Source organism: Apaloderma vittatum, unplaced genomic scaffold, assembly GCF_000703405.1.
Source record: "Apaloderma vittatum isolate BGI_N311 unplaced genomic scaffold, ASM70340v1 scaffold1094, whole genome shotgun sequence".
Classification (NCBI taxonomy): Eukaryota; Metazoa; Chordata; class Aves; order Trogoniformes; family Trogonidae; genus Apaloderma; species Apaloderma vittatum.
In genome coordinates, this window is record NW_009713026.1 from 1 (window position 1) to 23083 (window position 23083).

Genomic DNA, 23083 nt, shown 5'->3' on the forward strand with positions numbered 1-23083 from the left:
GGGGTTTTTTGGGGGTAGTGCGTAGCTTAGGGTCTTGTCGAACTCAGGTGAGACCATTCTCAGATGTTTTAAGTCTCTGTGTAGTTATTTGTTACTCCTCCGTGCGAGTGGGGGTCCCTGTCTCCTGGCCGGCTGCTGCTGTACCTGGGGTTGGGGTCCCGGCGGGCGATGTTCGGGGCGCAGGAGCTGACGCCAGGTGTTGCCGCATCCAGCTCAGCAGTTACTGGCAGAGCAATCCCTCCTTTGGAAGTTTCTGGCTGGAGGCAGGACTTCAGAGCTGACTTAAAAATCCCTAGACGAGGAGTAGAAGGTAGTTTCACCCACGTGAAAAATAAAGACGAGACGGCATTTAAAAACCAGGTTCTGGCCTCCGTGTTCTTCCTCTGTTAGAAGAAACGTGGAGTTTTACATCGTTCTAGTGAAGGTGGATATGTCTGTTTGTCGTGTAATTTATTTATTTGCTAATACGCTTGTACCAGGCTGCGCTGATGTGCGTGGCCTCGGATGAGACAGAGTGACCAGAGCTGCACCGCTGTGTGTCCCCCTCGACAGTCACAGCGATGTGACCAGGGTCCTGCGCACGCCGTGACGCCTCCCGAGATGCTCGTTGTAGGAGATGGATCTGCATTCACATTCCTTTGCCTGCTGCTGTTAACTTTGTTGATGTAATGATTCCCAGTGAAGATAAGCCATAGAAAGAATAAATATTTTTCTTAATTAACAAGTAAATGCTTATTTGGAAAGAGAATTAAGCAAATCCTAAAGATCTGCACTAGAAATTAAGAGATATGAGAAGAAGAGGAATAAATGAGATCAGAAAAGGATTACTGCAGGGTTTAGCTCGTTACTCTTCCTGCAGAGCGCAAGTGAAAAGTTTCTCTGGACACAAGCTCAGCATGAAAATATTTGTTCAAGCAGGAATATCATAGATGTGTTTTAGTTGCAGAACAACATTTTGTGATCTAGTACAGTGTAGAATTTTGCAGGTGGGGAGAAAGCTAATAAAGTGTCAGAAAAGTTCTGAAAGAGCTTTCAGTTCAGGAACAAAGCTGTTACACTTGTCTTCACCTCCGTAGCAGAACTAATGTAAGAACAGGCCTCTAGTTACGTAGTAATTGATCACCTTGTGCCATTATCCCACCCTCTTAATGAGCAAGTTGTGGTGCTGCTGTTAGGTGCTGGGTTCTTCACTTTGATGTCACGGGATACTCACAGAAGCCCAAGGTACTCTGTGAGTGAATTCTAAAGATTAATTAAAATTTTCTTTCTGTATTTGACTTGTAAATAAACATTAAACCTGTGGAAGAACCCCAGGGGAACTGTTTGAAGAAATGACAGGTATCTAAGACGTCAGCTGAGGCTGCTGTGGCACTGGGAACGGTTCCCTCTGGCATTCCGGGCGTTGCGTCAGATACCGGCGGGTTGTGGAGTAGACCCAATGCACCTCAGTGTGGCTGGTGACAAACTCTGTAATTGTTTCTCACTCAATACTGTGTTATCTGTAAGCAGCACTAGATCAGGTGACTGTTCTCAAAACACGTCTTCTGGGATTCAGTGTGGTTGTTCTGGCCAGATTCTTGGTCTTTGGGGTTCTTACAAACGCCCTGCACTGCAGAATTCCTTGCTGTGGCATGGGAAGGCCTGTCCTGAGTCAGAGATTTATTTTTTTTAGGAATAGGAAAAAAATATGGCTAACTGGAGGTTACCGTTTAGAAATAGACATTTTCTGCATTTAATGACACACGTGTATGACACTAGAATATAACATGAGTGTAGTTTAATTTTTTTAATACTAGCATAGAATAATTTTGAGGGTTTACCGAATAACTAGTGAATAATAATAGGGAAAGTGTAAGGAGTTTCCTGTTACTTGACCTAATTAATTCCACGGATGACTTTAAGAAAAACATGGGTAAATGATAAAAAAAAATACGTTAGATAGGGAAACCAGCAGTTTTGTAAGTTCCTGGGACCCAAACCTCACTTTTAACCTACTGACAGCCCTATATCTCTGAAAATACTAGTAAAATTCCTTTCCCTGACTTGATCGAAATAGTTGCATTCTGTGCACAACAGAAGCTAATTTTTATGATGTTAGTGATCATCTATGGTCTTGTTTTCTGGGTGTGCTCTGTTGCTGTGCTGTTCTCCAGATATATTTTGAATTACTGCTAAATAATTTGCTGTATTCTGTTTTTGTAGCCCGACTGGATCCCATGTGGAGTGGTGTAAACAGCTGATAGCTGCAACCATTTCTAGTCAGATTTCAGGGTCTGTCCCGTCAGAAGGTGTGTCCAGAGACTACAGGGTAAGTGACCCAAGCAATGCAGTGATTTGTTCAAGGCAAAAGAGTGCATAATCAGGAAAGTCCTTGCTGCCTTGGTTAGCAGGTGGTAAGTACTTGAGTGAGCACTGAATTTTTCAGAACTAGAAGCATCTCATCAGGAATAGGAGTCTTTTGAATCTGCTTTTTGTTTTGCTCCATACTTAGAATAGTGGCACTGAGGTCTACAGAGTAAAAATTAGATAGAGGTGAAAGGAAAGTTAAAAGTCAGTGTTTAGAGTGAAATGCCAAAAGTGAGTTGTCTTTTAATTACTACATTAAAAAAATAGATTAATAGTTACAGGTTGAAATTGTTTCTGGTGTGTGTCATTCAGAGTACAGGATTGAGCTCTCCAGATTTCACAAAATACAAATGCGTATCTCTTTGTTACTGTGCAAACAACATAGACAACTATCATGTTTCACAGGATTTCACCAGGGGCAAAGAATTTAGCATCAAACAAACAAATTACCATTTTCATTCTCTTCCAGCACCATTTTTGTCACTAAGGTAACACTGCACAGTGTGGTTTACCTGATAGGGGTAAAAAAGGATAATGGAACCTACTCTTTCAGGCACATTTGCTGTTTCCTATGTGCAGCCACCCAGCTGAACTGACAAGAGCGGAAGGAACGTAGGCAGCTTTTCTTCTCTTACAAATGGACAGAAGTCATCTCTTTCAAATCTCTTTAAGAAACCTGATAGGTTCCATTATCCTTTTTTACCCCAACTCTTTCAGGCACATTTGCTGTTTCCTATGTGCAGCCACCCAGCTGAACTGACAAGAGCGGAAGGAACGTAGGCAGCTTTTCTTCTCTTACAAATGGACAGAAGTCATCTCTTTCAAATCTCTTTAAGAAACCCAGGCTGCTGCTATTTAGATCCTTTTTTTCTTCCTAGACTTGAAACAGTTTCATGGTCTTTATGCAAAATGGCCAAATGAAGGTTTTATGGTTTTTTGGTGTTAACTAGATTTTAAATAATTTTCTAATATTCTCTATGACGAAGAACTTTATTGTCCAGAAGCAGCATAGTTTAGACTCTGTGACAGCAGGTGAGATTCATCACAGGCCTGAAGATAAATTCACAAAATATTTTTGACCATAGGCTACTTAAAAATTCACCTCACAGAGTTTCACACTATTGGCACAGTCAGCAGTTTATATTCCTAAAAAAAGTGTAGCTCTTCTACACTGTGGCAGCTGAATCGCAAATGCTTGCTTGAGGTCAAGGCTAAAATCTTTGATAAAACATTGTGGGGAAACCTTGCCTCACACCTGTCGATGCAGCGTTTGCCCTGTAGATCAAGGACTTCATTTTGATAAAATGAAAGTAAGCTTGGTGTTCAGTTTATCTCTGAGTTTGAACACATCCCTCTGGAATTGAAGAGCTCTTTTTGATTCTAAATAACCTCCTTCTCTATACCAAACTTGTCTTGGATATTATTTAAGAGGAATAAGCCTTTTAAGGCCTAATAAAATTCTGCTTCCTTCTCTGTTTCTTAGAAATGAAAGAAAAAAATTAAGCCTGGCGATATTCAGAATTTTCGTGTATAGATTCCATTTGGCATCATTGCACTGCTATGACTTAGAGTCTCACATTTGTGTATAACAACAGCATGGAATTTTTTATGCTAGAATATTTTCAGTTACATTCTGGACCAGTGTCTTGTGAAGTGGTGTCTGTGCTTTAGGAGAGTGTTTCCCTTGCACTTAGCTGCTGCAGGAGTTCCCTGGTGCAGTTAGTTGCTCAGTCAGTACACTAACAGGCTGGATTTATTCATGATTACTGTGGAATTCACATGTAAAAAGATAATGCCCGTTTATAACTCAGTATTCCTTTGAGACATCTCCCTTTGGCCGCCCGCCGGTCAGGTTTCTGGGTCTTTGTTACCTTTGTTTGCTGCATTTAGAGACCGTGTTACAGCAACTGGGAACCTTCAGGTAGGGCCAGATGTGTGTGTTTGCTGCTGGAACTGGGCAGACAGTTCTGTTGCTTTCTGCTGGGTTTACCAGAAATTCGCTGCTTTTTTCTTTCTTTTGTCCTTTTTTTAATGGTTCAATCAATATGTTTGCAAAACCAGGTAAATGTATCAATTCTTGTATCTTGCGATGTTACCCGACTGTGTAAGGTACCCGAATGTAATTTAGGGAAGGGGAGAATCAAAACAGAAGCCAAGGGGCTGCCAGTGAAGTGGTCAGAACTGGAGAGCACTGAACGAGCTCTGCCTTGCTGAACACCCCAGCAGCGTGATCTCGCTCGGAGTTTGAACCCCATGTGCCTTCTCTGACATACGCTCCATGCAGAGTGTTCTTAAATGACGCGTTCCTATAAATGAAAATTGCTTCGATTGTGGTGGCTGAATGTAGATGCCTTCAGAAAGGCAAGTTGAGAAGGGTTGTCCTTAGCCTGGTTTTGCCGTTTGAATCTAAAAGATGCCGTGGTTATCCTTCATGGCAGCTAGTGCGGGCATATTGTCTTCCACCTAGAAGGATTACCAGGCTCTTTCTTCTCTCTTCACAATAGCACATTGTAACGGGATAAAAGGGTGATTAGGAATGAATGTTTCGAAAGAGCTTGGCATTTGTTGCATCACTAAAATGAAGTGGCTGGATTGTTTTTAGACTAAAACCAGTTCTGCAAAGGACAGCGACTAGGTCTGCCTAGTTTTGTTTTCTTTCAAAATGTGGCTACAATGAAAATGTTTGGAATTAGAGTTCTTGTGAAAATCTGATGAAGTAAGATATAATGTCTTTAACGAACCAACTCTTATGTTTTGTTGGATAACATTTTATATTTTAACTAACAGGTGTACAGGAGGCCTGTTATACGGGTAAGATTACCTTTGGCTAGCAGTGAAACGGCCTCCTACCTGTTTGTCTTTCGTGCTGTGTGAGATCTCGGTGTGTCAAGCGTTGTTCTTTACTTCATTAATGGTTTTTATGAACCGGTCAGACCATTTTGCTATGCGGTGCAGCAGCTTCTTTGCCATAGAAATGCTTTATATACATTACAATGTTTTCGTGAGCAATAAAAGTCAATGTATAAGAGAGCAATATTTTAAAATTATGTTATGAATGTGCAATACTAACTTCAGTTTTATTACATTAATTTTGATAAAATGGTTGCTTGCAACTGAGGCTTACGTGCTCGGGACTCCAGAGTACTGTATTAGCAGCTCTAACGTGTTATCTTACTAAAGAATATTAGTGGTAAAAATGTTGTGTCTTTGTCTACACTATTTAAATAAAATACCAGTTCTTGCTTGCCTTTGTACGTGTTTTACCTTAATTGTTACCACTCTGCCTTAGGAATGAAAGATAGACTTAAGTTAGACACTAGTGCAATGACCTGCGTCTTTTTAACGATGATTTTGAGACTAGGTCTTGCCCGCTGTTCACTGGAGATATAAAGAGGGCATGCCTTGTTTGCTTGTCCCTCTCTCTGAGTCACATTTATGGAGTGAGAAATGATCTGGATAGCGTTCTGACATTGTTCATGAAATGTGCCTAACACTTTTAGTCAAACAAAGACCTCTTGTTCAGTCTCGAACCAAGAGATGAAATCTGGACGATTCCTTTTTCTCATCCGTTGTTTACGTATTTGAAAATGATGTATTTAGTCCAATCATACAAATCCACAAGCTGATTTTTGTATTTTTTGTAGCTAGATGACTCTTGAAATAATTAGTTTGGGTTGAGTAACAAAAAGTGATTGTTTTCGTTTCGTTTTTCATAGTTCTTTGTAAAGACTTTGAATGATCTGCTGTGCTTCTCTCTTTCATTTGTTTAAAATCTTTTGGTGTATTTGTTGGTTTTCCTGCTTTTCTTCCAGAGATCACGATATTTGCTTTGCTTTAAAGTCAGAAACAGCATTTTTATGGTCTGAAATTTAAGTTACTTCTATTGAACAAAATTCCACCAATACAGAAATGTTAGGAGTCCTTTATAATTTGAAAGGATTTTTCAATTATTTATAACTTGTTGAATTCTTGTGGAGTTGAAATTATCTAAAATCCTTCTAAGTTTTGCTCTTTTGAGGTTCAGTAGAAATACTGAAAAGTAAAAATTAACTTTAGGAAAAAATCTTAAGTGTAGACTGAGGCTGGTTTTACAGTGAGAAGTTCTTCGCGTGAGAACCGGCAATAATAGACTGTCATGATCACAACTTCTCTCCAGTTACTAAAGAAAGACAACGGAAGAACAATTTTGGCTGAACGTATTCAAACAGTTACTTCATGTGACCCTGTGACATTTGTGCTTCTCTCTGGAGTGCGTAGGGACCTTTTTGTTTATTAAAGAGATTTAATTAATAATCAGGATTTGCTGCCAGTATGATGCATTAAAATGTGAATTGTTTGCATGTTTTGTGTGAGGAGTAATTTTAGGTTCTGTAAAATTACTGACTGGGTTTCCGGCAACAACACAGAAGTTACTGGAAAATATGTGAAACCATAAAACTGAAAGTTCAGTTGGAACATGTTTTACGCAGTAAAGGATTTTTTAAATTGTGTAGATAGTTCTGTTTGATGTCGACCTGTTTTTTCCTTGAAAGATTGCATGAATTTTCCCCTAATGCTACCATTGCAAGCTGTACTCAATTTCTTCTATTGATAAGCATGTGGCATACTTTAAATTCATTTTCTTCACTGTAAGGTTTTTGTCTTAAAAAGACAGTACGTACTTTTATGTGCTTATCTGCCAGCGCTGACTCTTTTGTGAAAAAGGGAGTAAATTTTTCGTTTTGTGCTGTGCTAAATGACATTAAAAGGACAGTACTAATAGCTTAGATTCCTGTCTTTGGAAAGTAGATCGTGCCAGGAGCGGAAGATTTGAAATCGCTAAACTGGAGTTTCAAGTACGTGCTGTCTTTTTAAGGAAAGAAAAAAATTAAAGGAAACAAACAAAAAAGAAAAGAAAAGAAAAGCTTCTGTCCTTTCACCTGTTGTCTGCATGTTTTTTCCTGTTACTTCTCTCTTGCCCTACTGCTGCCTCATGCAATGCAGGAGATTCAGGATGGACACAATGGCTATCATTCTGAAGCAGAACCTGATCAGGTGGCAAGTTTTACTCGTCTTTCATTCATTAACTGTGTAGCCAGGTACTATATATTAGTACTTGTACAGGACATACAAATTTTATATTCCTCTGGCAGGAGAACCCATAGAAAGCGTTTAGTGCGTTACTGGTTCCGGGTTAGGGGAGGTTTTCGTGTAACGTTGTGTAGTCGTGAACGTGATACTGCCCGTAAGCCCCTTTCTCACCGACCACATCCGTGGTCATCTGTTGTGGCCGGGTGCTGAGTATAAAATTCTGTTAGTACTCAAGAAAATCTTAAGCCAGAGATCAATTTAAATAGCTTTTTAAAATATTTTTTCATGAGTGTTTGGCACAATTTAGAGGCAGATAGATCCAACAGTTTGTATGTGGATCAGAGCTATAATGCAAGGGAAGAGCTCTTTGTTTATTGTTATGTACTCGGTTGTATTTTTTCTCACTTCAGAATGTAAAAAAATGAGACCTTAATATTGCGTCGTGTTGACCTGAGAGAGATCACTTTCTCACACGGCCCTTAAAAGTCTCGCAAACCCTTTTATTCTTAATGAAAATCTTTAGTGTATGGGAAATCTTAGCCGCCAACAAAGGACCCAAAGGATCAATCTTGTATCATTCAGGAATGAAGCCATTTACCTAAATGAAAATTAGTTTATGGAACTAGCCCCTTATTTTAAAGTTGCTAAGTGTTCTCCTCTGTTTCATTATTACTTCGTTCTTAATCTGACCTTCTGGATCCAAAATTCCTGTAATGAACCTCTTCCATAACCTGTGGCACTCTCAGTAGGATATTGATTGAAATAGAGCATCATGGGGTGCTTCTGACTTCTTGCTATCAAAACCACAAAGTTAAAATGTTAAGTAAATGAAGCTTCTGCCATGTAATTCTCTCAGGTGAAAATATTCAAATAAACAACATTAAGAATACAGAAAAAATATGAGCTTTGAAATGTTTTCAAGTAGATAAAAGTACTGCAAATAATATCTGCACTTAGCAGAAGACTAACAAACTATTAATTACAAATTTGAGCTGATCCTATTGTTCATATTTTTGTATGCTCTGTGTAGCTAGCACGTGAAACTAATTTTTGCATAAAGGCTTTATTACTAGTATGTTACTAACATGTATGTCAGTGTACTACGTCGTGTGTGTTTGTTTTTCACTATGGTACTGTTTAATACAGTTGTGCCTTGTATAAAAAATACACTTCTTGTATTCAAGTAATCTGGTAGTAAAAGCACTTTGCATCAAAATGTATCCATGTAGTACAGATGGGAAGTGAGATTTACTCACGATTTTGGATTTCTGCCAGGCACTGCGGGATGGAAACAAACTAGCACAGATGGAAGAGGCTCCACTTTTTCCTGGAGAATCAATCAAAGTGATTGGTAAGCGTACCGTTGAGTACCACGCTGAATACTGTTAAATTACTAGTTTATTTATTTTAAAATAGAATATTATTTCCTTTTGACTTTTGTTATTTCAGTATCACTTCAGCTGGGTTTCTTTCTCTTTTAAATCCAATTGTAAGAAAGAGAAATCCTGAGGATTACTTCATCCATATAGATAAATAGTGGGTTTTGAGGGTGAATTTGTTCCATATAGGTGTATGGATTGTATTTCTGCTTGGGGATGCCGGGGATACTTCATAGATTGAAAACGGTGTTAGCAAGGAAGATGGAGATATGCAAAACTTAGCTTCCACTTCTTAATGAGATTTATTTCACTTTGGCTCTGTGTCTGCAGTACAGCGCTTGGCTAGAAAAGAACGCTAGCTCTTTCAAATAAAAGTGAAAATGAAGATACGGGTGTATAACTGAATTCCATGGAGGCCAGTTGTGTACACACCAGTAATTGCCTGTTTGGATGCTCTGTCTCGGAGGTGAGAGCGGGTGCTTCACCCCTCAGGGCAGGGACCAGAGCTGCCTGCAGCTAAAAATCCCGGCAGGGTGCTGTGTTACCTGCCCGAAGCCCCTTCGAGCTGAGCCCAGCCCCAGCTGCTCAATGGTTGCTGAGCAGCAGCGGGCCTGAGGAATTCGGTTGTTTTAGTTGTTGAGATAAAGGCAGCTCTTTCAGTCCTGACCACGTCTGAAGAGTAGGCTTTGCTGTAGAGGTCAAGTGCCAAAGTCTCACAGAACTGCAAAAACAGTGCTACTTGTAAATAGAAATAGCTTTTATTTTATTGTTAAATAATGTCTGTATATGAAACTGAAGCTTTAATTGTTTTTTTTCCCCAGCTAAAGATGTTATGTATATCTGCCCTTTTATGGGAGCAGTCAGTGGTACGCTAACAGTGACGGACTTCAGAATGTATATCAAAAGTGTGGAAAGGGTAAGAATTCACCATCTCTCTGCATCCTGTTTCAGGTAGGAGTGTTACCAAGGTAGATTTCAGAAACGTACAAATTTGGTCGAAGTGAAGTAGGATGTTCCACAGCAGTAATTAAACAGGAATTGTAGTTGACTTTATTGAAACACGCATGAACAATATGTGTTTGTGTTCCTCCTAATGTACCAAAATTAATTTGTTTTACCTGCAAATTTCAGGATCCACCTTTTGTTGTTGATGTTCCCCTTGGAGTCATAAGTAGAGTTGAAAAAATTGGAGTACAGAGCCACGGAGACAACTCGTGTGGTATAGAAATAGTTTGCAAGGTATGGCATAGTAGAGATTTATTCATATTAAAGTGTTTTCATATAATTTTTCTCTTAAGAGGAATCTGCATGCACACGTGCTGGTTTTCTGTCCGATCAGTTCCCTATATTTGAACACTACTTCATTTAGATAATAAATTTCAATTCCTCTTGAGATACTCACAGTTTTAAACACTTCTGCCTTTTGTCTCAGGAGTGAATTCAAAGGAAAAGTGGCTATTTTTATATCTAATAATTCTAAGAATGATCCTATTTGTCTGGTACAAACACTTACAGAACTCTGTTCTCATGTGGGTTAGATGATATCAGTGACTTGGTGCTACTTATATGCCTTCCTTCAATCAAATTTCTTAAAATTGCTTTTCTTATATTAATTTGTTGTAGAGTAAAAGAGTGTAACTTATTTCTGACAGGATATGAGAAATTTGCGGCTGGCCTATAAACAGGAAGAGCAGAACAGATTGGAGATTTTTGAAAACCTTGTAACACGCGCGTTTCCTGTTTCTAATGGGCTGGTAAGTCCTAAGATGCAGATGAGGCTGTCCCTGTCTTTTTTTGGAAACCGTAGGTGGGGAAATACACAGGCTGTGTAACCAACATTAAAATGTTGATTTGTAAAATCTGTTACAGAGCAGGCACGCTACACCGTTTCCTTTTCACATGAATTCTTAAAAAACTGTGCTACATTCTGCTGTGGGTGAAGTTAAATTGTATGTAACCTTTGAGATATAGATTCCCTAATGTTGCCCATGAAAAATATGTATATCTTGACTATTTTCTGCAGCAGATAATTCAGTCGAGAAGTTCTGTGTAAAACAATTAGTCGTGTTATTAGTCAGATGCAGAAAGCTATTTCATTTGTTTGTGTGGGTAAAGAACTGGTTGGGAGGTAGGACACCAGTTTCCTAACCCCAGCTTTGCCATTGATGTGTTGTATGATCACAGGCAAGTAACTTCAGCTCTCTCTGACTGTTTCCTGTCGTGATTTTGTTAGTTAGATAGCATGGACTTGAAGGAGGAAACTGTCATTTTCTTTCTAGCACAGCGTTGTCCGATATTGACTGAAGATTTCATGTCTGCCGTTAGAGAGTTTTAGAAATGTTACGTTTGAAATGTTAGAAGATTCACTGGTTTGGAGTTTATTATGTGTACAGCCCACCAGACAGTAACATATGCCTTTGCTTTGTTGTCTTTAGCCTCTTTTTGCATTCAGCTATAAAGAAAAGTTTGCTATTAATGGCTGGAAAGTGTATGATCCAATGGCAGAATATAAGAGGCAGGTAAGGTGTATAAGTACTTGGTGTATTTTTTTTTGCTCCATCTGCCCCAAAGCCACTTAAACAAGAAGAAAATACTAAAGAAAACTCAAAATTTTCAGCTCTACCTACATACAGAGACTGTCTAGATCTCATGTTTAGATGATAAAATGCAAGTGGCCTGTCCTCAGGAGTATTGAGCACCTGCTAATGTTGGTGGAGATAAAAGGTGCTGAGTACTTGAGCAAATTGGTTTATTTTAACATGCATTCTTAAATCCACATTTTCCAAGTGCTGTTTCTATAAAATACAAGCTTTATAAAATTTTGGTTTTAAATGAGCAGCATTAAACGGAAGAGTAACTGTAGTTTGTCATTGTAAATCTACAGTTTCCTGGTTGCAAAAGTATTTTTATTTCACTATATGATTGCTTTTTACCTGAGCGTGCAGTCAATTCAGATAGTTACTTTGCATATCAGTTTTAAATAGGAACAGTAAATAGGAAAGTGGTTTATGAAGACCTGAAGCTTATAACTTATTTAAAAGAAAAATGTGGGTGCACTTTCTTTTTTTTAAAAAATACTCAGATATGTAAAGGTCTAACATGAAAAATACACACATACTTTGCTTTCTTACAGGGCTTGCCCAATGAGAGTTGGAAAATATCCAAAGTTAACAGCACGTATGAGCTTTGTGATACGTATCCTGCTGTTCTTGTTGTGCCAACCAGCGTAAAGGATGATGACCTCTCAAAAGTGGCAGCGTTTAGAGCAAAAGGCAGAGTTCCAGTAAGTGAAACTTTTAGAAGGAGATAGAAGTGCTCTACAAATTTGTAGCTTGTAAGATCATCAGAGTTCTTTTAGGCTTGTTTTGTTTTGTTTTTTCAAGTAACAGTGGGCAGTTCCTTCCTGAAAGGAAGGGGGGACAAAGAAAGAAGAATTAGGCTCGATGGGTTTAGAACTGAAGAGAGCAACTCAGATGTGAGTCTAATTGCTTGGCTATTGTGCCATGTAATAAATTTTTATTTGGAGTTAATGCTTCCAAGCCACAGTGGTATCTGATATAATTCACATATTAGCTTGTGCCCCGATTTGGTGTAGAATGTGTTACAGCCATAGCATTTTTCTTGGGAATAGACAAATTTTGTGGGTCGCGTAAGATCCCCTTTAAATACATTAGATAGTGACAGCTCTTGTGCTGTAGAGCTGCTTAGCAAGATAGAATGCAGGTCTGTAGACTTCCACATGGAAACAGGGGTTTTTTGTCCATTGTCCATTCTTTTTTCTTTTTTTTTTTTTTCCTAATTACTAGGGTGCAGTAGCAGGCTTAGTTTTTATTAGAAATAAAAGCCGAAGTGCTTAGAATCACTTTGTATTTCAAGCTCAGATTTGGGATGAGCAGTGCTAGTGTGCTGTCAATATGATTTTCCATCAGCTTGTCCTCAAACTGGTATTTGTTGATTTGCCAGGAAATAACACCACGTAGGCAATGTGATTGTGCAGTCGCACTCTGGCCTGCGCCTTCTATAGTACTATAATAAACTAACCTTGTTTTTCTTTTTCTTTTTTCCCCAGGTGTTATCCTGGATTCACCCTGAGAGCCAGGCGACAATAACACGATGCAGTCAGCCGTCGGTCGGCCCAAACGATAAACGTTGCAAGGAGGACGAGAAGTATCTGCAGACAATAATGGATGCCAACGCTCAGTCACACAAACTCATCATCTTCGATGCCAGGCAGAACAGCGTCGCAGACACTAACAAGGTAGGTTGGTATCGTAACTGGTGTTAGGCTGAAGGGTGAGTAAGAGATGAGGGTGAGGAGAACTTGATGTTGAAAAGAGATTGAAAAGGGTCTCTAAAGAGGGCGCGGGAAGGAAGTTAAGTCGCTCATAGCGTTTTTGAAAGGCCAGTGGGGACTGACGGCAGCGTGAAGACATAGCTCTGCAACTACCTGAAAGGGGGTTGGAGAGAGGAGGGCGTCAGCCTTTCCTCTCTCGTAGCAAGTGATAGGACTAGAGCAAATGGCTGCAAGTGGTGCCAGGGGAGGTTTGGGCTGGATATTAAGAAGTTCTTCACTGAAAGGGTCGTTGGGCATTGGACCAGGCTGCCTAGGGCAGTGGCGGAATCACCATCCCTGGAGGTGTTTAAGAGGTGCTGAGGGACGTGGTTTAGTGGTGACCTGGCAGTGCTTGGTTGGACTCGATGATCTCGAAGGTCTCTTCCAACCAGTGAGATTCTGTTAGAAATGGTGCAGTAGAGCCCACCAAAGACCAAGGGTTTCAGTAGTAAAAACAAGGTACGTGGATGTGTTTATCAAATGCAGCCTATTAAAATTACAATTTCTTTCACCGAAAAAACGTGCCTTAGAGCTTCTTAGAAAAACAAAAGCCTAAAATGTTATTACTACTAAAATAATCTTTTCTCTCAGAAAATCCTGAAACCTGATTACAATAAGTCTCTCAGCCCTACACTGAAGTCCTGTACATGTTCTTTTCTTTGTCTGTTTTTACTTTTTGGATGACAGGCAAAAGGTGGAGGATATGAAAGTGAAAGTGCCTACCCAAATGCAGAGCTGGTCTTTCTGGAAATTCATAATATACACGTAATGAGAGAATCTCTGCGTAAACTTAAAGAAATAGTTTATCCTACTATTGATGAGACTCGGTGGTTATCAAATGTGGACTCCACGCATTGGCTGGAATATATAAGGGTAAAATACTTTTTTTTTAAAAAACATGTTTTTAACTTGCATTTCTGAAAATAGTGCTGAAATAACTAAAATAGATTTAAGCACATCACTTTGATCAGGATGATCTTGTAAAAAGGTGAATTTTTAAATGGTCGCTTAGAATATAGCATTTTAGGCATTCAGTAATAACTTTTAATTTCAGTATTATGTGTTGGTAGGTAATGAGTTAATTCCTGATAGCACAGTATCGTATTTAGTGTTGTACAATGTTTTATTTTCTTGAGAGGGAATGTTTGTGAGCAGTCCAGGGTTATCCCTGCTTTTTGGAAGAATGCCCTGGAAACTTCAGATTATATTTGAACAGCTGCCAAAAAGGACTGAACTGTAAATTCTGCAGTTTTTCTCATCCTTCCCTCCTTCGGTGCAATGTTAGTGTTTGTGTGTTGGGCACCTACATATCCATGGGCTACATTTTCATGTTTATAGTCAGTCCTCTCCTTGGTTATAATCTGCTTGATTATTTACCATAATATTAAAATAAATCACTCTCCCACTCAGTTTTACAGTCTGTTTCGCTAAGCTCCAAAATGCTTTTAGAATAATTATTTCATTACCACATTCACTGCCCTGTTTGTGATGAATATAGATGGAGTGGAATTTGTTTTGTTAGTGACTGGTTCAAATGTCAGTCAAGCAAAACATATTTGGGATTGTGCATTAGTTTTACTTTTCCGTTAGCTTGTGCTTGCTGACTGCTGCACAAGAACCAGTAGAGGGAGCAAACGGTTAAATTAAGAATTAAACTAATGATCTTTTGGGAACGGTTTAATTTTCTTGTTCTCTTCAGTTTGGACGATTTCAAACAGCATTAGGAGTGTGAGTATCTGGAAACCTTTTCTTATCAGCCTGGCCTTAAATACAGTGGTCTGTTTTTAAAAGGAGAGTTTGAGCCTTTCATCGACATTGTGGGATTCAGAGGTAGACCTTGATACCGCTGTTGCCCAGACGACAGTAGCGTGGCAATTTGATATTTCATTTAAATTATTTTAAAGAGTAAATAACATAACGTAACATTCTTCATGAATCTGTCCATTACGCGACACTTCATGTTACGGCATTGACGGCGCAGACGGCAGCCTGACTTCTTAAAAGCTGCCGTGTGTCTGTTATCAGTGTCGATAGCATCTCCCTGTACTTCTATCCAAGACTTTGCCTTTCTTGTCTATTTGATTTGGCTTGTAGTAGCAATTAACAGATCCACAGCTTTACTCTTAATGCATTTTCTGTCTTCTGGAGTCAGACGAGTGTGATTGTAACCCAGGTGAATGTGATTCGTTACTGGAAATTCACGTTCTTGGCACTGGGCACCTCCAGCCCTTTGAAAATAACCCGGGAGTGTCTGGGGAGGCCCTTCTTTAGGAGTCCTGACTGAAATTCTGAATATTCTGCTAAGTTTTGAAACATTTGTAAAGAACAGTAGTAGTTTGTGGAGGAAGCTGTTTTGTAAAGGCTTTTGTCCACAGTAGAAGAAAATGCTTCACCTACTCCACAGGTATCTACTGAGTTAATAGTAACTCTGTTCTCTGTCGCCTGTTCTCTGCTTATTGGCTGTATCTGTTCTATCCTTTTATTTTCAGGTGTGCTGCTTCAGAGGCATCTGTCTTCTCTTTAGGACAGTTTGGAGCAAGCTATTACATACTTGTATGCTCTATAGATCAGTTTTCTGCTTTTCTTGAAGACCATACTGTTCTAATATTTTAAATTTTTCCATGCAGTAGAGCTTTGCAACTAAAGTAATTGACAACAAAAAAAAAAGTAATTGCCCACAAGCTCTGTTCTCACATAGAAGCTTTTATATTGTTTCCTGATATTTCCATCCTGGCATCATTCCATTTTACCATAAAAGATAAGATCAATGAAAGATATGATCAGTGAAAATTGTCTTTAAAGCATGGTTCTTGAAATAGCTTTGAAGACCCGACTTGAGCACAGCTTCTCTAGTGAGTGCTGGCTTTCCTACATCTCAGACCTTCTTACGTGCCTGGGAAGGGAAAAATGCAAGTGTTTTGCAAGATTCCATTTTCTGGTACTGGAATTCAGAATAGGAATTTCTCTTTTCACATATTTTTCAGTGCCATGATAGGTCGTGTCACACAGATGAGTGTTCACAAGAGAGAGATGATCCAAGTTTTTAAAAACTTGGATGAGAGAACACGAAAGGTGTTTGGTTGTTTTTCTGTGTGCGGGAGAACAATGGCAAGTTCTTGCGAGTGATCTCAGTCCTGTGCCACCTCTGTCCTTTGCTCTCCAGCAGGCTTCTGAACCCAGGCTATTGGCGTTCTGCTCATGAGTTGAATACAACGTGTACTTCATGCACCAACAGATCAGCACAGGTTCCCAGTCAGGGCTTTCTGGTTTTGTTTGTTTCTGTGTTTTGATTTAGATTAACTGGATAGTTTGTCCCTTTCTCTAAACTTAGTAGATGAGAACTGAAAGCCGAGGAAGAAAGAATGATTGATTACTGTGAACATGAGCTTTGAAAACGCTGAACCTTCAGCCTTTGGAATAGATTACAGTAGTTGTGTGTTTTCATCATGATCCGTAATTTCAAATTTATTTTAGAGAAGGCATTCCCAGGTTCTTTTGCTATGTGCTACTAATAATAGAGAGCCAGTAAGAGCTCTCTCCTGGACAACGGAGCGCACACAGGTTTTGTACCTCTACAAGTATGCATTCCGTCACTTAGAAATCTCTAATTTAAAGCAGTGTCGCCTAGATGATTATGTAATTAATCTGAAATTTTAATATATATTAACCTTAAGAGTATAAAGTTACAACTTTCTGGTTTTTTTAAATAGAGATTTGGTTAATATTTCATATGCTTTTTTGGTTTTTTTTTGTTTAAGATGCTTCTTGCCGGAGCAGTAAGAATTGCAGATAAAATTGAATCCGGTAAAACATCCGTAGTGGTACATTGCAGCGATGGCTGGGATCGAACAGCACAACTTACCGCACTAGCTATGCTTATGCTGGACAGCTATTACAGAACTATCAAGGGGTTTGAAGTTCTTATAGAGAAAGAATGGATAAGTTTTGGACACCGATTTGCAATGGTAAGAGGAAAGATTAAGTGTGCAGTTTGTCGCCTTCATGGCTTTTACTTTGAATAGCATTTTCTCACAGTACTCTGCTGGTTTTTAGTTATTGTCTCTGGCATCCTTCTTTTAATGGTGTGAGTGTGTCAGAGAATTGTGTCCTGTTCATTTTTAACTCGAAATCTGTCTGCAAGTTATATTATAAAGTAAATATGAATTAAGTGGCTTGACCATAACGGTGAAAAAACCCCACATGGCTTTTTATGAGGAAGAGGGATAGTAACACATTACTTCATCTTTAACAGTCTTATGAATGGAGAAACAAGGAGAACAATTAAGGTGTCTAGAAGGTAAAACTGCTGGAACCATTACCCCGATTTAAGGTTGAAGTGTTTGTTTAACACTTGGACTAGTGGGGAATTGGGATATAAGTTGTTATGACATTTTGTGGGCTCTTACTCTAGGATGGTTTAGAGGAAATGACATATAGTTATGGCAGGTGGATATGGAATAATCCTTGTTTCAGTACAGTCTTAGTAAATACCTACCAGTTTGAGCCGCTGGTAGAAATAAATGGCTGTGCAGTGAAAGATGGGGAAACAAGTAGCACAGCTTTGTTGACCAAGTGTCTTTCAGCTCTGCTCAGCATGCAAAAGCATGTCCATGAGTGAATATTGGGATGTACTTTTAGTAGTTGAAAACCACAAGTTAACGTTATGGAACTTGTTTGCCGTTGGGATGTATTCCAAAGTTACTTGGCTTTAAAATGTTGGGATGGCCTGTAAATACACGAGACTGAAAAGTTTATTTTGACTTTCAGCGAGTAGGACATGGAGACGATGATCATGCTGACGCAGACAGATCTCCTATTTTCCTGCAGTTCATTGACTGTGTTTGGCAAATGACAAAGCAGGTAAGAGGCTTCAGAGTATGTTTCCATGAGGTCTTAATCCTTATCTTGGCAACATAATTCAGGTAGGTGAGCACATTGCTTTGCAGAGCAGTAGCGTGTTTCCCTCAAGCTGGTCGTGCCGTGGCTGCACTGTGCACACACAGGGAAACATTTTGCTCAAGTGAAGTGCAAGTATTGACTAGAAACTAAAATACCAGGAAACTTTTTGTTTAAAACGTGCCTTCAAAGCATTCTCTGATTACATACATGAGTGTTTATTAGTGAGATAAATGATTTGCATTAAATGTTCACTGGCAGAGTAAATGTTCATATGGATTTATATTATCTTCAAGAAACATCACAGATCCAGGCTGATCATGAACTGACGGAGGGACAGGGTTCCTCTGTACGTATCTCAGATGTGAAATGCAAGTTAATGTCATCGTTATGCATACAGGGCAGCATTTCTAACTTACAGGCCTATTCTCAGAATCGGTTTTTACCTCCAACCTGCTTTTACGTCTGAATCAGGGGAGATCTTGGAAATTAATGGTATTTAAGATAGCAAAATACTAAAATTCGCCTTTTTCTTTTTCTGAATATATTAAATTATAGAACAGCTTTAGCCTTTGTTTTCCTTATTTGTGCCTCCATGACCATAAACTTAAGAATTTTCCAAGCTTTTTATTTTGCTCTTCTTAAATGGGGTTACCGAAATAGTTTGCCCATATGAAGGCTTTATTTCCAAGTAAATTAAACTACTTGACTCCTTTTTTTTCCCCTCTCTCTTTTTTTTTTCCTTACTCTTTGAAACATGACATAGATCTGTACTTTTATGGTAGAAGCTATTATACTGAAGTCTATATAGTACGTGATTTGTTTTGAAGAGAGGAGGATAACAGTCTGGTTCCATATGATGCTAAGGCTCCCAGTTCTGTTACCTTAGTCTTCTTGTACCCGACATGGTTCTTAAAAACATACATCATAGTTTCCAAAACTTGTATTCAAAACAGTTGTCTTTGGTGCTTAATGAAAGTTCCCTGCTGTAACACTGGGCCTTTGTCCAGAGTCCCTTGATGACTTTCTCTTCCTTTGTATCTGTGCTTCAGCATTAACGTACTGGTTAGTATGGCTGGAGAAAATAAATGAGAAATTCTGCCCTTCTCTCAGAGGGGAGCTAATAACAATAGCAGAGAGAAACAGTTCTAAACACCTGGTAGAAACAAAAGGCCTCTGGGGAGATCCTTAATTGAGAGCAGCCTCTTCTATTTTTGTGATCTCCCTTGCTGCCTCCTGTTTCTTCCTATAAACACTTTAGTTCCCTCTAGTTGAAAATAAAAAAAAAGGGACAGGGGGTGGAGGCGAACTTGTGAAACATTTTGCCAATACCACATCTGCTCCAAACCTGGATTCAGAAACTGTTCTGAAATTCATGAACAGCAGTGGCATTGAAAAGTCATTAATGTTACAGCAGGGAAAAAAAAAAAATCAAAATGTTGTTCTTGAAGAGTTCTTGCCCCCACTTATTTTCACTTATTCAGTTGACTTTGACGCCTAGAGAATGTGCTTTGTGTCAAAATTGTGATTCTCTTGACATGAGCTTAGGAAAACCAAGATTCTACTTTATCCTGGTGTAGATCACTTGCACATACAAGAGTGCTAGTTTCATGCTTTGGAATCCCTGGTAAACACATGTGAAATGTTCCAAAGCTCAAATAACTGTTAACGACTGCGGGAGGGTGTAAGGGCTTGGGTTTGGGCATAGACTCAAAGCAAGCAAATTTTCTTTTTCAGGTTCTGAGAATTACATTCTTAAAACAGTCGACTTAATACAGAGAGAGTTTCTCTAACTTCCCACTAAGATCCAAATTTCCAGATAGCTTCAGACAATGAAACTTAATCCTTGACAGCCTTATATTTTCCCTTGGTTTTTTATGGTCTTTGTGACATACAAATAGAGTAACAGAGAACTTGAGAGGAGTACATTACTAACGTGTGGTGAGGTGATTTCTCTCTTCTGAGTAAATTCTGGTGATTTTGAATGGCAAGTGTCAAACTGGAAAGGCCACCTGTGATCTGGTGAAATGCTGATGTCCTGTTAAAAATGAAACGAAAGCGTAAAACTTGCATGTAGCCTTGCAGTTCAGATAGTAGCTTTCTGCCTTCCATGCACAGTACCCACCTCGGAGGAAAGAATGTTGAAACTTGGTAGGAAGTTGCATCCTGTTAGGAATGTCCTCTGTTGCCCGAGATGTGTTTCTCACTAGTGTCAGTGACGTACTCTGTTACGATATCTGGTGTTCAGTTCACCTGATTCAGTCCAGTTCCACAGCCATAAGAACAATTCTGCAAAGTGTTTCAACTTTAAACGTTACTGTAGTACAGAGCGAGTTTGTTGGTTAAAAAGGAAGTTTATTTTGCATGGCTCCCAATCAGATGCCACTTGGCATCATCAGACTTTTAAACAAGAGAATTCTTCTTTTAAATATTCCTTTAAAAAAACCCCCAACAATGCCAGCAGCATCAAGTGGGAGATTTTAATGACCCGTGCGTTCTCTCACAATTAGTGGATTTGACAAGAAGTAAATTTTCATTTGGGGAATTTTTCCACCTGAATCTTCAAACAGACGCTAATGGGCTTGGAACTACAGAGGAAAACATTTTTAGGTCAGTGATTTTTCAGCAGCAGTAATAGAAGCTTTACAGTCTTGATACATCATCTCCAACAGTACAACTCTTGTATCCAAAGACAGGGTTTCAATAAAGTGCTATCACTTATTAATAAATTAGTTGGAGTGCAACCACTGATGTATGGAATTTTGACTATGCTTCACTGGGTTGGAACAGCAGCCGTGTCGGCATCTATCTGATTAGTATGGACCCGTCACAATGGAGAACCCTGATGTGACAAGGCTCATTAAGTGCTTTCAGTTAAAGAGAGTCCCTTTGGGGAGAGGCTTTGTCTTCCAAGTTATTTCCAAATATCATTTTGATCCTTCAGAAATTATTTTTGCTCCCTGTGTCTGATTGCTGCTTTGGGCTGGCCGTAGGAGATCGAAGCCTGAGACCCACGGAATTTTCTCCTGACTTGGGTGGCACACCTGCTCTTCCTGAGTTCTGGTCATGCCGCTTGAAAATCAGAGCTGTGTTGTTAACACCATTGCGTTGTCGTTGGGTTTTGGCATGATTTCCTAAAGAGAAGGAAGTGCTCTAAGCGATAACTTTTGAATGTCACTGAAAAAGAGAATTTGGTAATGTGCTGTTCCTCAATGTTTCATGAGAACAAATGGCTGCATGATAGAAAACAAACCCGGGATTTGAGAGAGAAGCCCCAGCGTGAGCACGCGGTGCTGTTGGAGAATGCGTGATCCGTAGCAGAGTCGGAAGGAGAAAGGCTCTCATTCATTTTGCCACCCGTGATATTGATAATTTCCTGACTCAAAACAGTCAGCTGAAAGTCGGTTTATCTTAGCTTGAGAAGTCTTGGGAAGAGAATAGGTTTTTTTGACTTAAATCAATCTTCTTTCAAAAGATCATTGCTTCAAACTTAGATCTTCCTGGGTTTAATACCAGCACGCTCATTGTGTGTTATTCAACTCTACTTTCAACATGAATAAACATTTGCCCTTCATAAATCACAGATGACACTGAAGAGGAATTTCTGGACCAGCTAGTTCATCCGCAGTCCCAGTTGCTGCATTATTGCTCCTAGCTATACTTGTCTTTTTTTCTTATTTATTTAAAGTAGTTCTTGAGTCACTCATGCCAAGGTGTTCAGTATTCTTCAGTGACACGTAACAGAAACTGGTCTGCTGTTTTCTTCAGATCTGAAATACTGACTTGAGACTTCTCCATGTAGCAGGGAATTCTTCCTCATGGATCTGTTATTTTGCATTTTAGGCTTCTGTAAAGATTTATTCCTTTAGTGGGAATGAACAAAATGTGTTTCATTTGCCCTGAAAATTAGTTTGTCATTCTCTTTCATGCTAATGAGAGAAATGCTACTTCTTAATTTTTCCTTTAGCCTTCTGATTTTTTTTCTCCAAAATGTTTATCATTCTGTCCCTGTGTTTGAGACCCTTGTCATACTGAACACAACGTTGTTTCTACACCTCGAGCAGTCACCATATGTACTCCTATCATAAAACTGGATTGAAGAAGGACATTTTCTGTCTGAATAGGTAGCAGTCCATGCAGTTTGTATTATTTTCTTCCTTTATGATTTCTAGAGCGCCAAGAATGTGTCAGGTAGCCTCTGCTTGCGAATAAAATACCTAGTGGTGCTCAGTGGAATAACAGTTCTTTCATTTCAGATGGACAGGATTTACTTTCCAATGTAAAAGAAAAGGATTTAAAGGCATATTGTACATAGCTGATGGTGAAACAGAGAAAAGTCACTTGGGTAGAAAGTGAAAGAAACATTTAAAATACACATTAAGCAAGCTGTACATGCAGTAGTCTTTATTATCCAATTCACTGCGTGTTAGAGTAGGAAATAAAGCTTCTAAATATTGTCGTCTTCAGTTTTTTTCTTTCTTTTTTTTGTCCACTAAAATGAATTATCCTGTAAAAAGAGAAAGACAGTTTGGAGTGGGTTAGAACAGAATGCTGCTAGAGCTCCTTGGAATGGATTGCTTTGTGACACCACTTGCACACTAGCTAATGTTTCTCTGTTTGTGTTCTGGTATACTTGCATAATGAATGCAAGATTTATCTCCAAAGAGTATTTATGATGTAGGTAAAATGTATTATTGCAATGAGAGTTACTGAAATGGTGGAGTTTTCCTGAAAATAATCACTAAATAAGAAAAAAATCTTATCTGAATCCTTTGGTTATTTCTTATGTCTGAATATCTTTCTTTCTGCAGTGCTTAAAGCAAAGTTTAAAATAATTTTGCCAATTGTTTATTTCAGTTTCCTGCAGCCTTTGAATTCAACGAGTTATTTTTGATCACTATTCTGGATCACCTTTACAGCTGTCTCTTTGGGACTTTCTTATGCAACTGTGAAAAAGAGAGATTAAAAGAGGTAAAGAATTAGTGTAATAAACATTTTTAATTTGTTAATTTTATATGAAAATGCTTAGAACACAAGACCTTAGAACATCTGAGCTGTG

The 23083-nt window shown here is 38.9% G+C and overlaps 1 protein-coding gene across 2 annotated transcripts in view; it reads left to right on the forward strand.

Annotated features, from left to right (window-relative positions):
- Window positions 1-2209: 2209 nt before the first annotated feature.
- The window catches only part of MTMR1 (myotubularin related protein 1), a 35506-nt gene continuing 14632 nt past the window's right edge, over window positions 2210-23083 (forward strand). Inside the window, exons 1-13 of one of the 2 annotated variants that reach the window (XM_009868186.1) lie at window positions 2210-2308; window positions 7330-7380; window positions 8692-8767; window positions 9617-9711; window positions 9927-10034; window positions 10448-10549; window positions 11231-11314; window positions 11929-12078; window positions 12865-13053; window positions 13816-14001; window positions 16887-17093; window positions 17896-17988; window positions 22882-22995. In XM_009868186.1, the coding sequence (XP_009866488.1) occupies window positions 8722-8767; window positions 9617-9711; window positions 9927-10034; window positions 10448-10549; window positions 11231-11314; window positions 11929-12078; window positions 12865-13053; window positions 13816-14001; window positions 16887-17093; window positions 17896-17988; window positions 22882-22995 (1374 nt within the window). In that variant the 5' untranslated portion in view covers window positions 2210-2308; window positions 7330-7380; window positions 8692-8721. The remainder of the gene's footprint in view (window positions 2309-7329; window positions 7381-8691; window positions 8768-9616; window positions 9712-9926; window positions 10035-10447; window positions 10550-11230; window positions 11315-11928; window positions 12079-12864; window positions 13054-13815; window positions 14002-16886; window positions 17094-17895; window positions 17989-22881; window positions 22996-23083) is intronic. The other variant, XM_009868188.1, reaches the window with a different exon arrangement.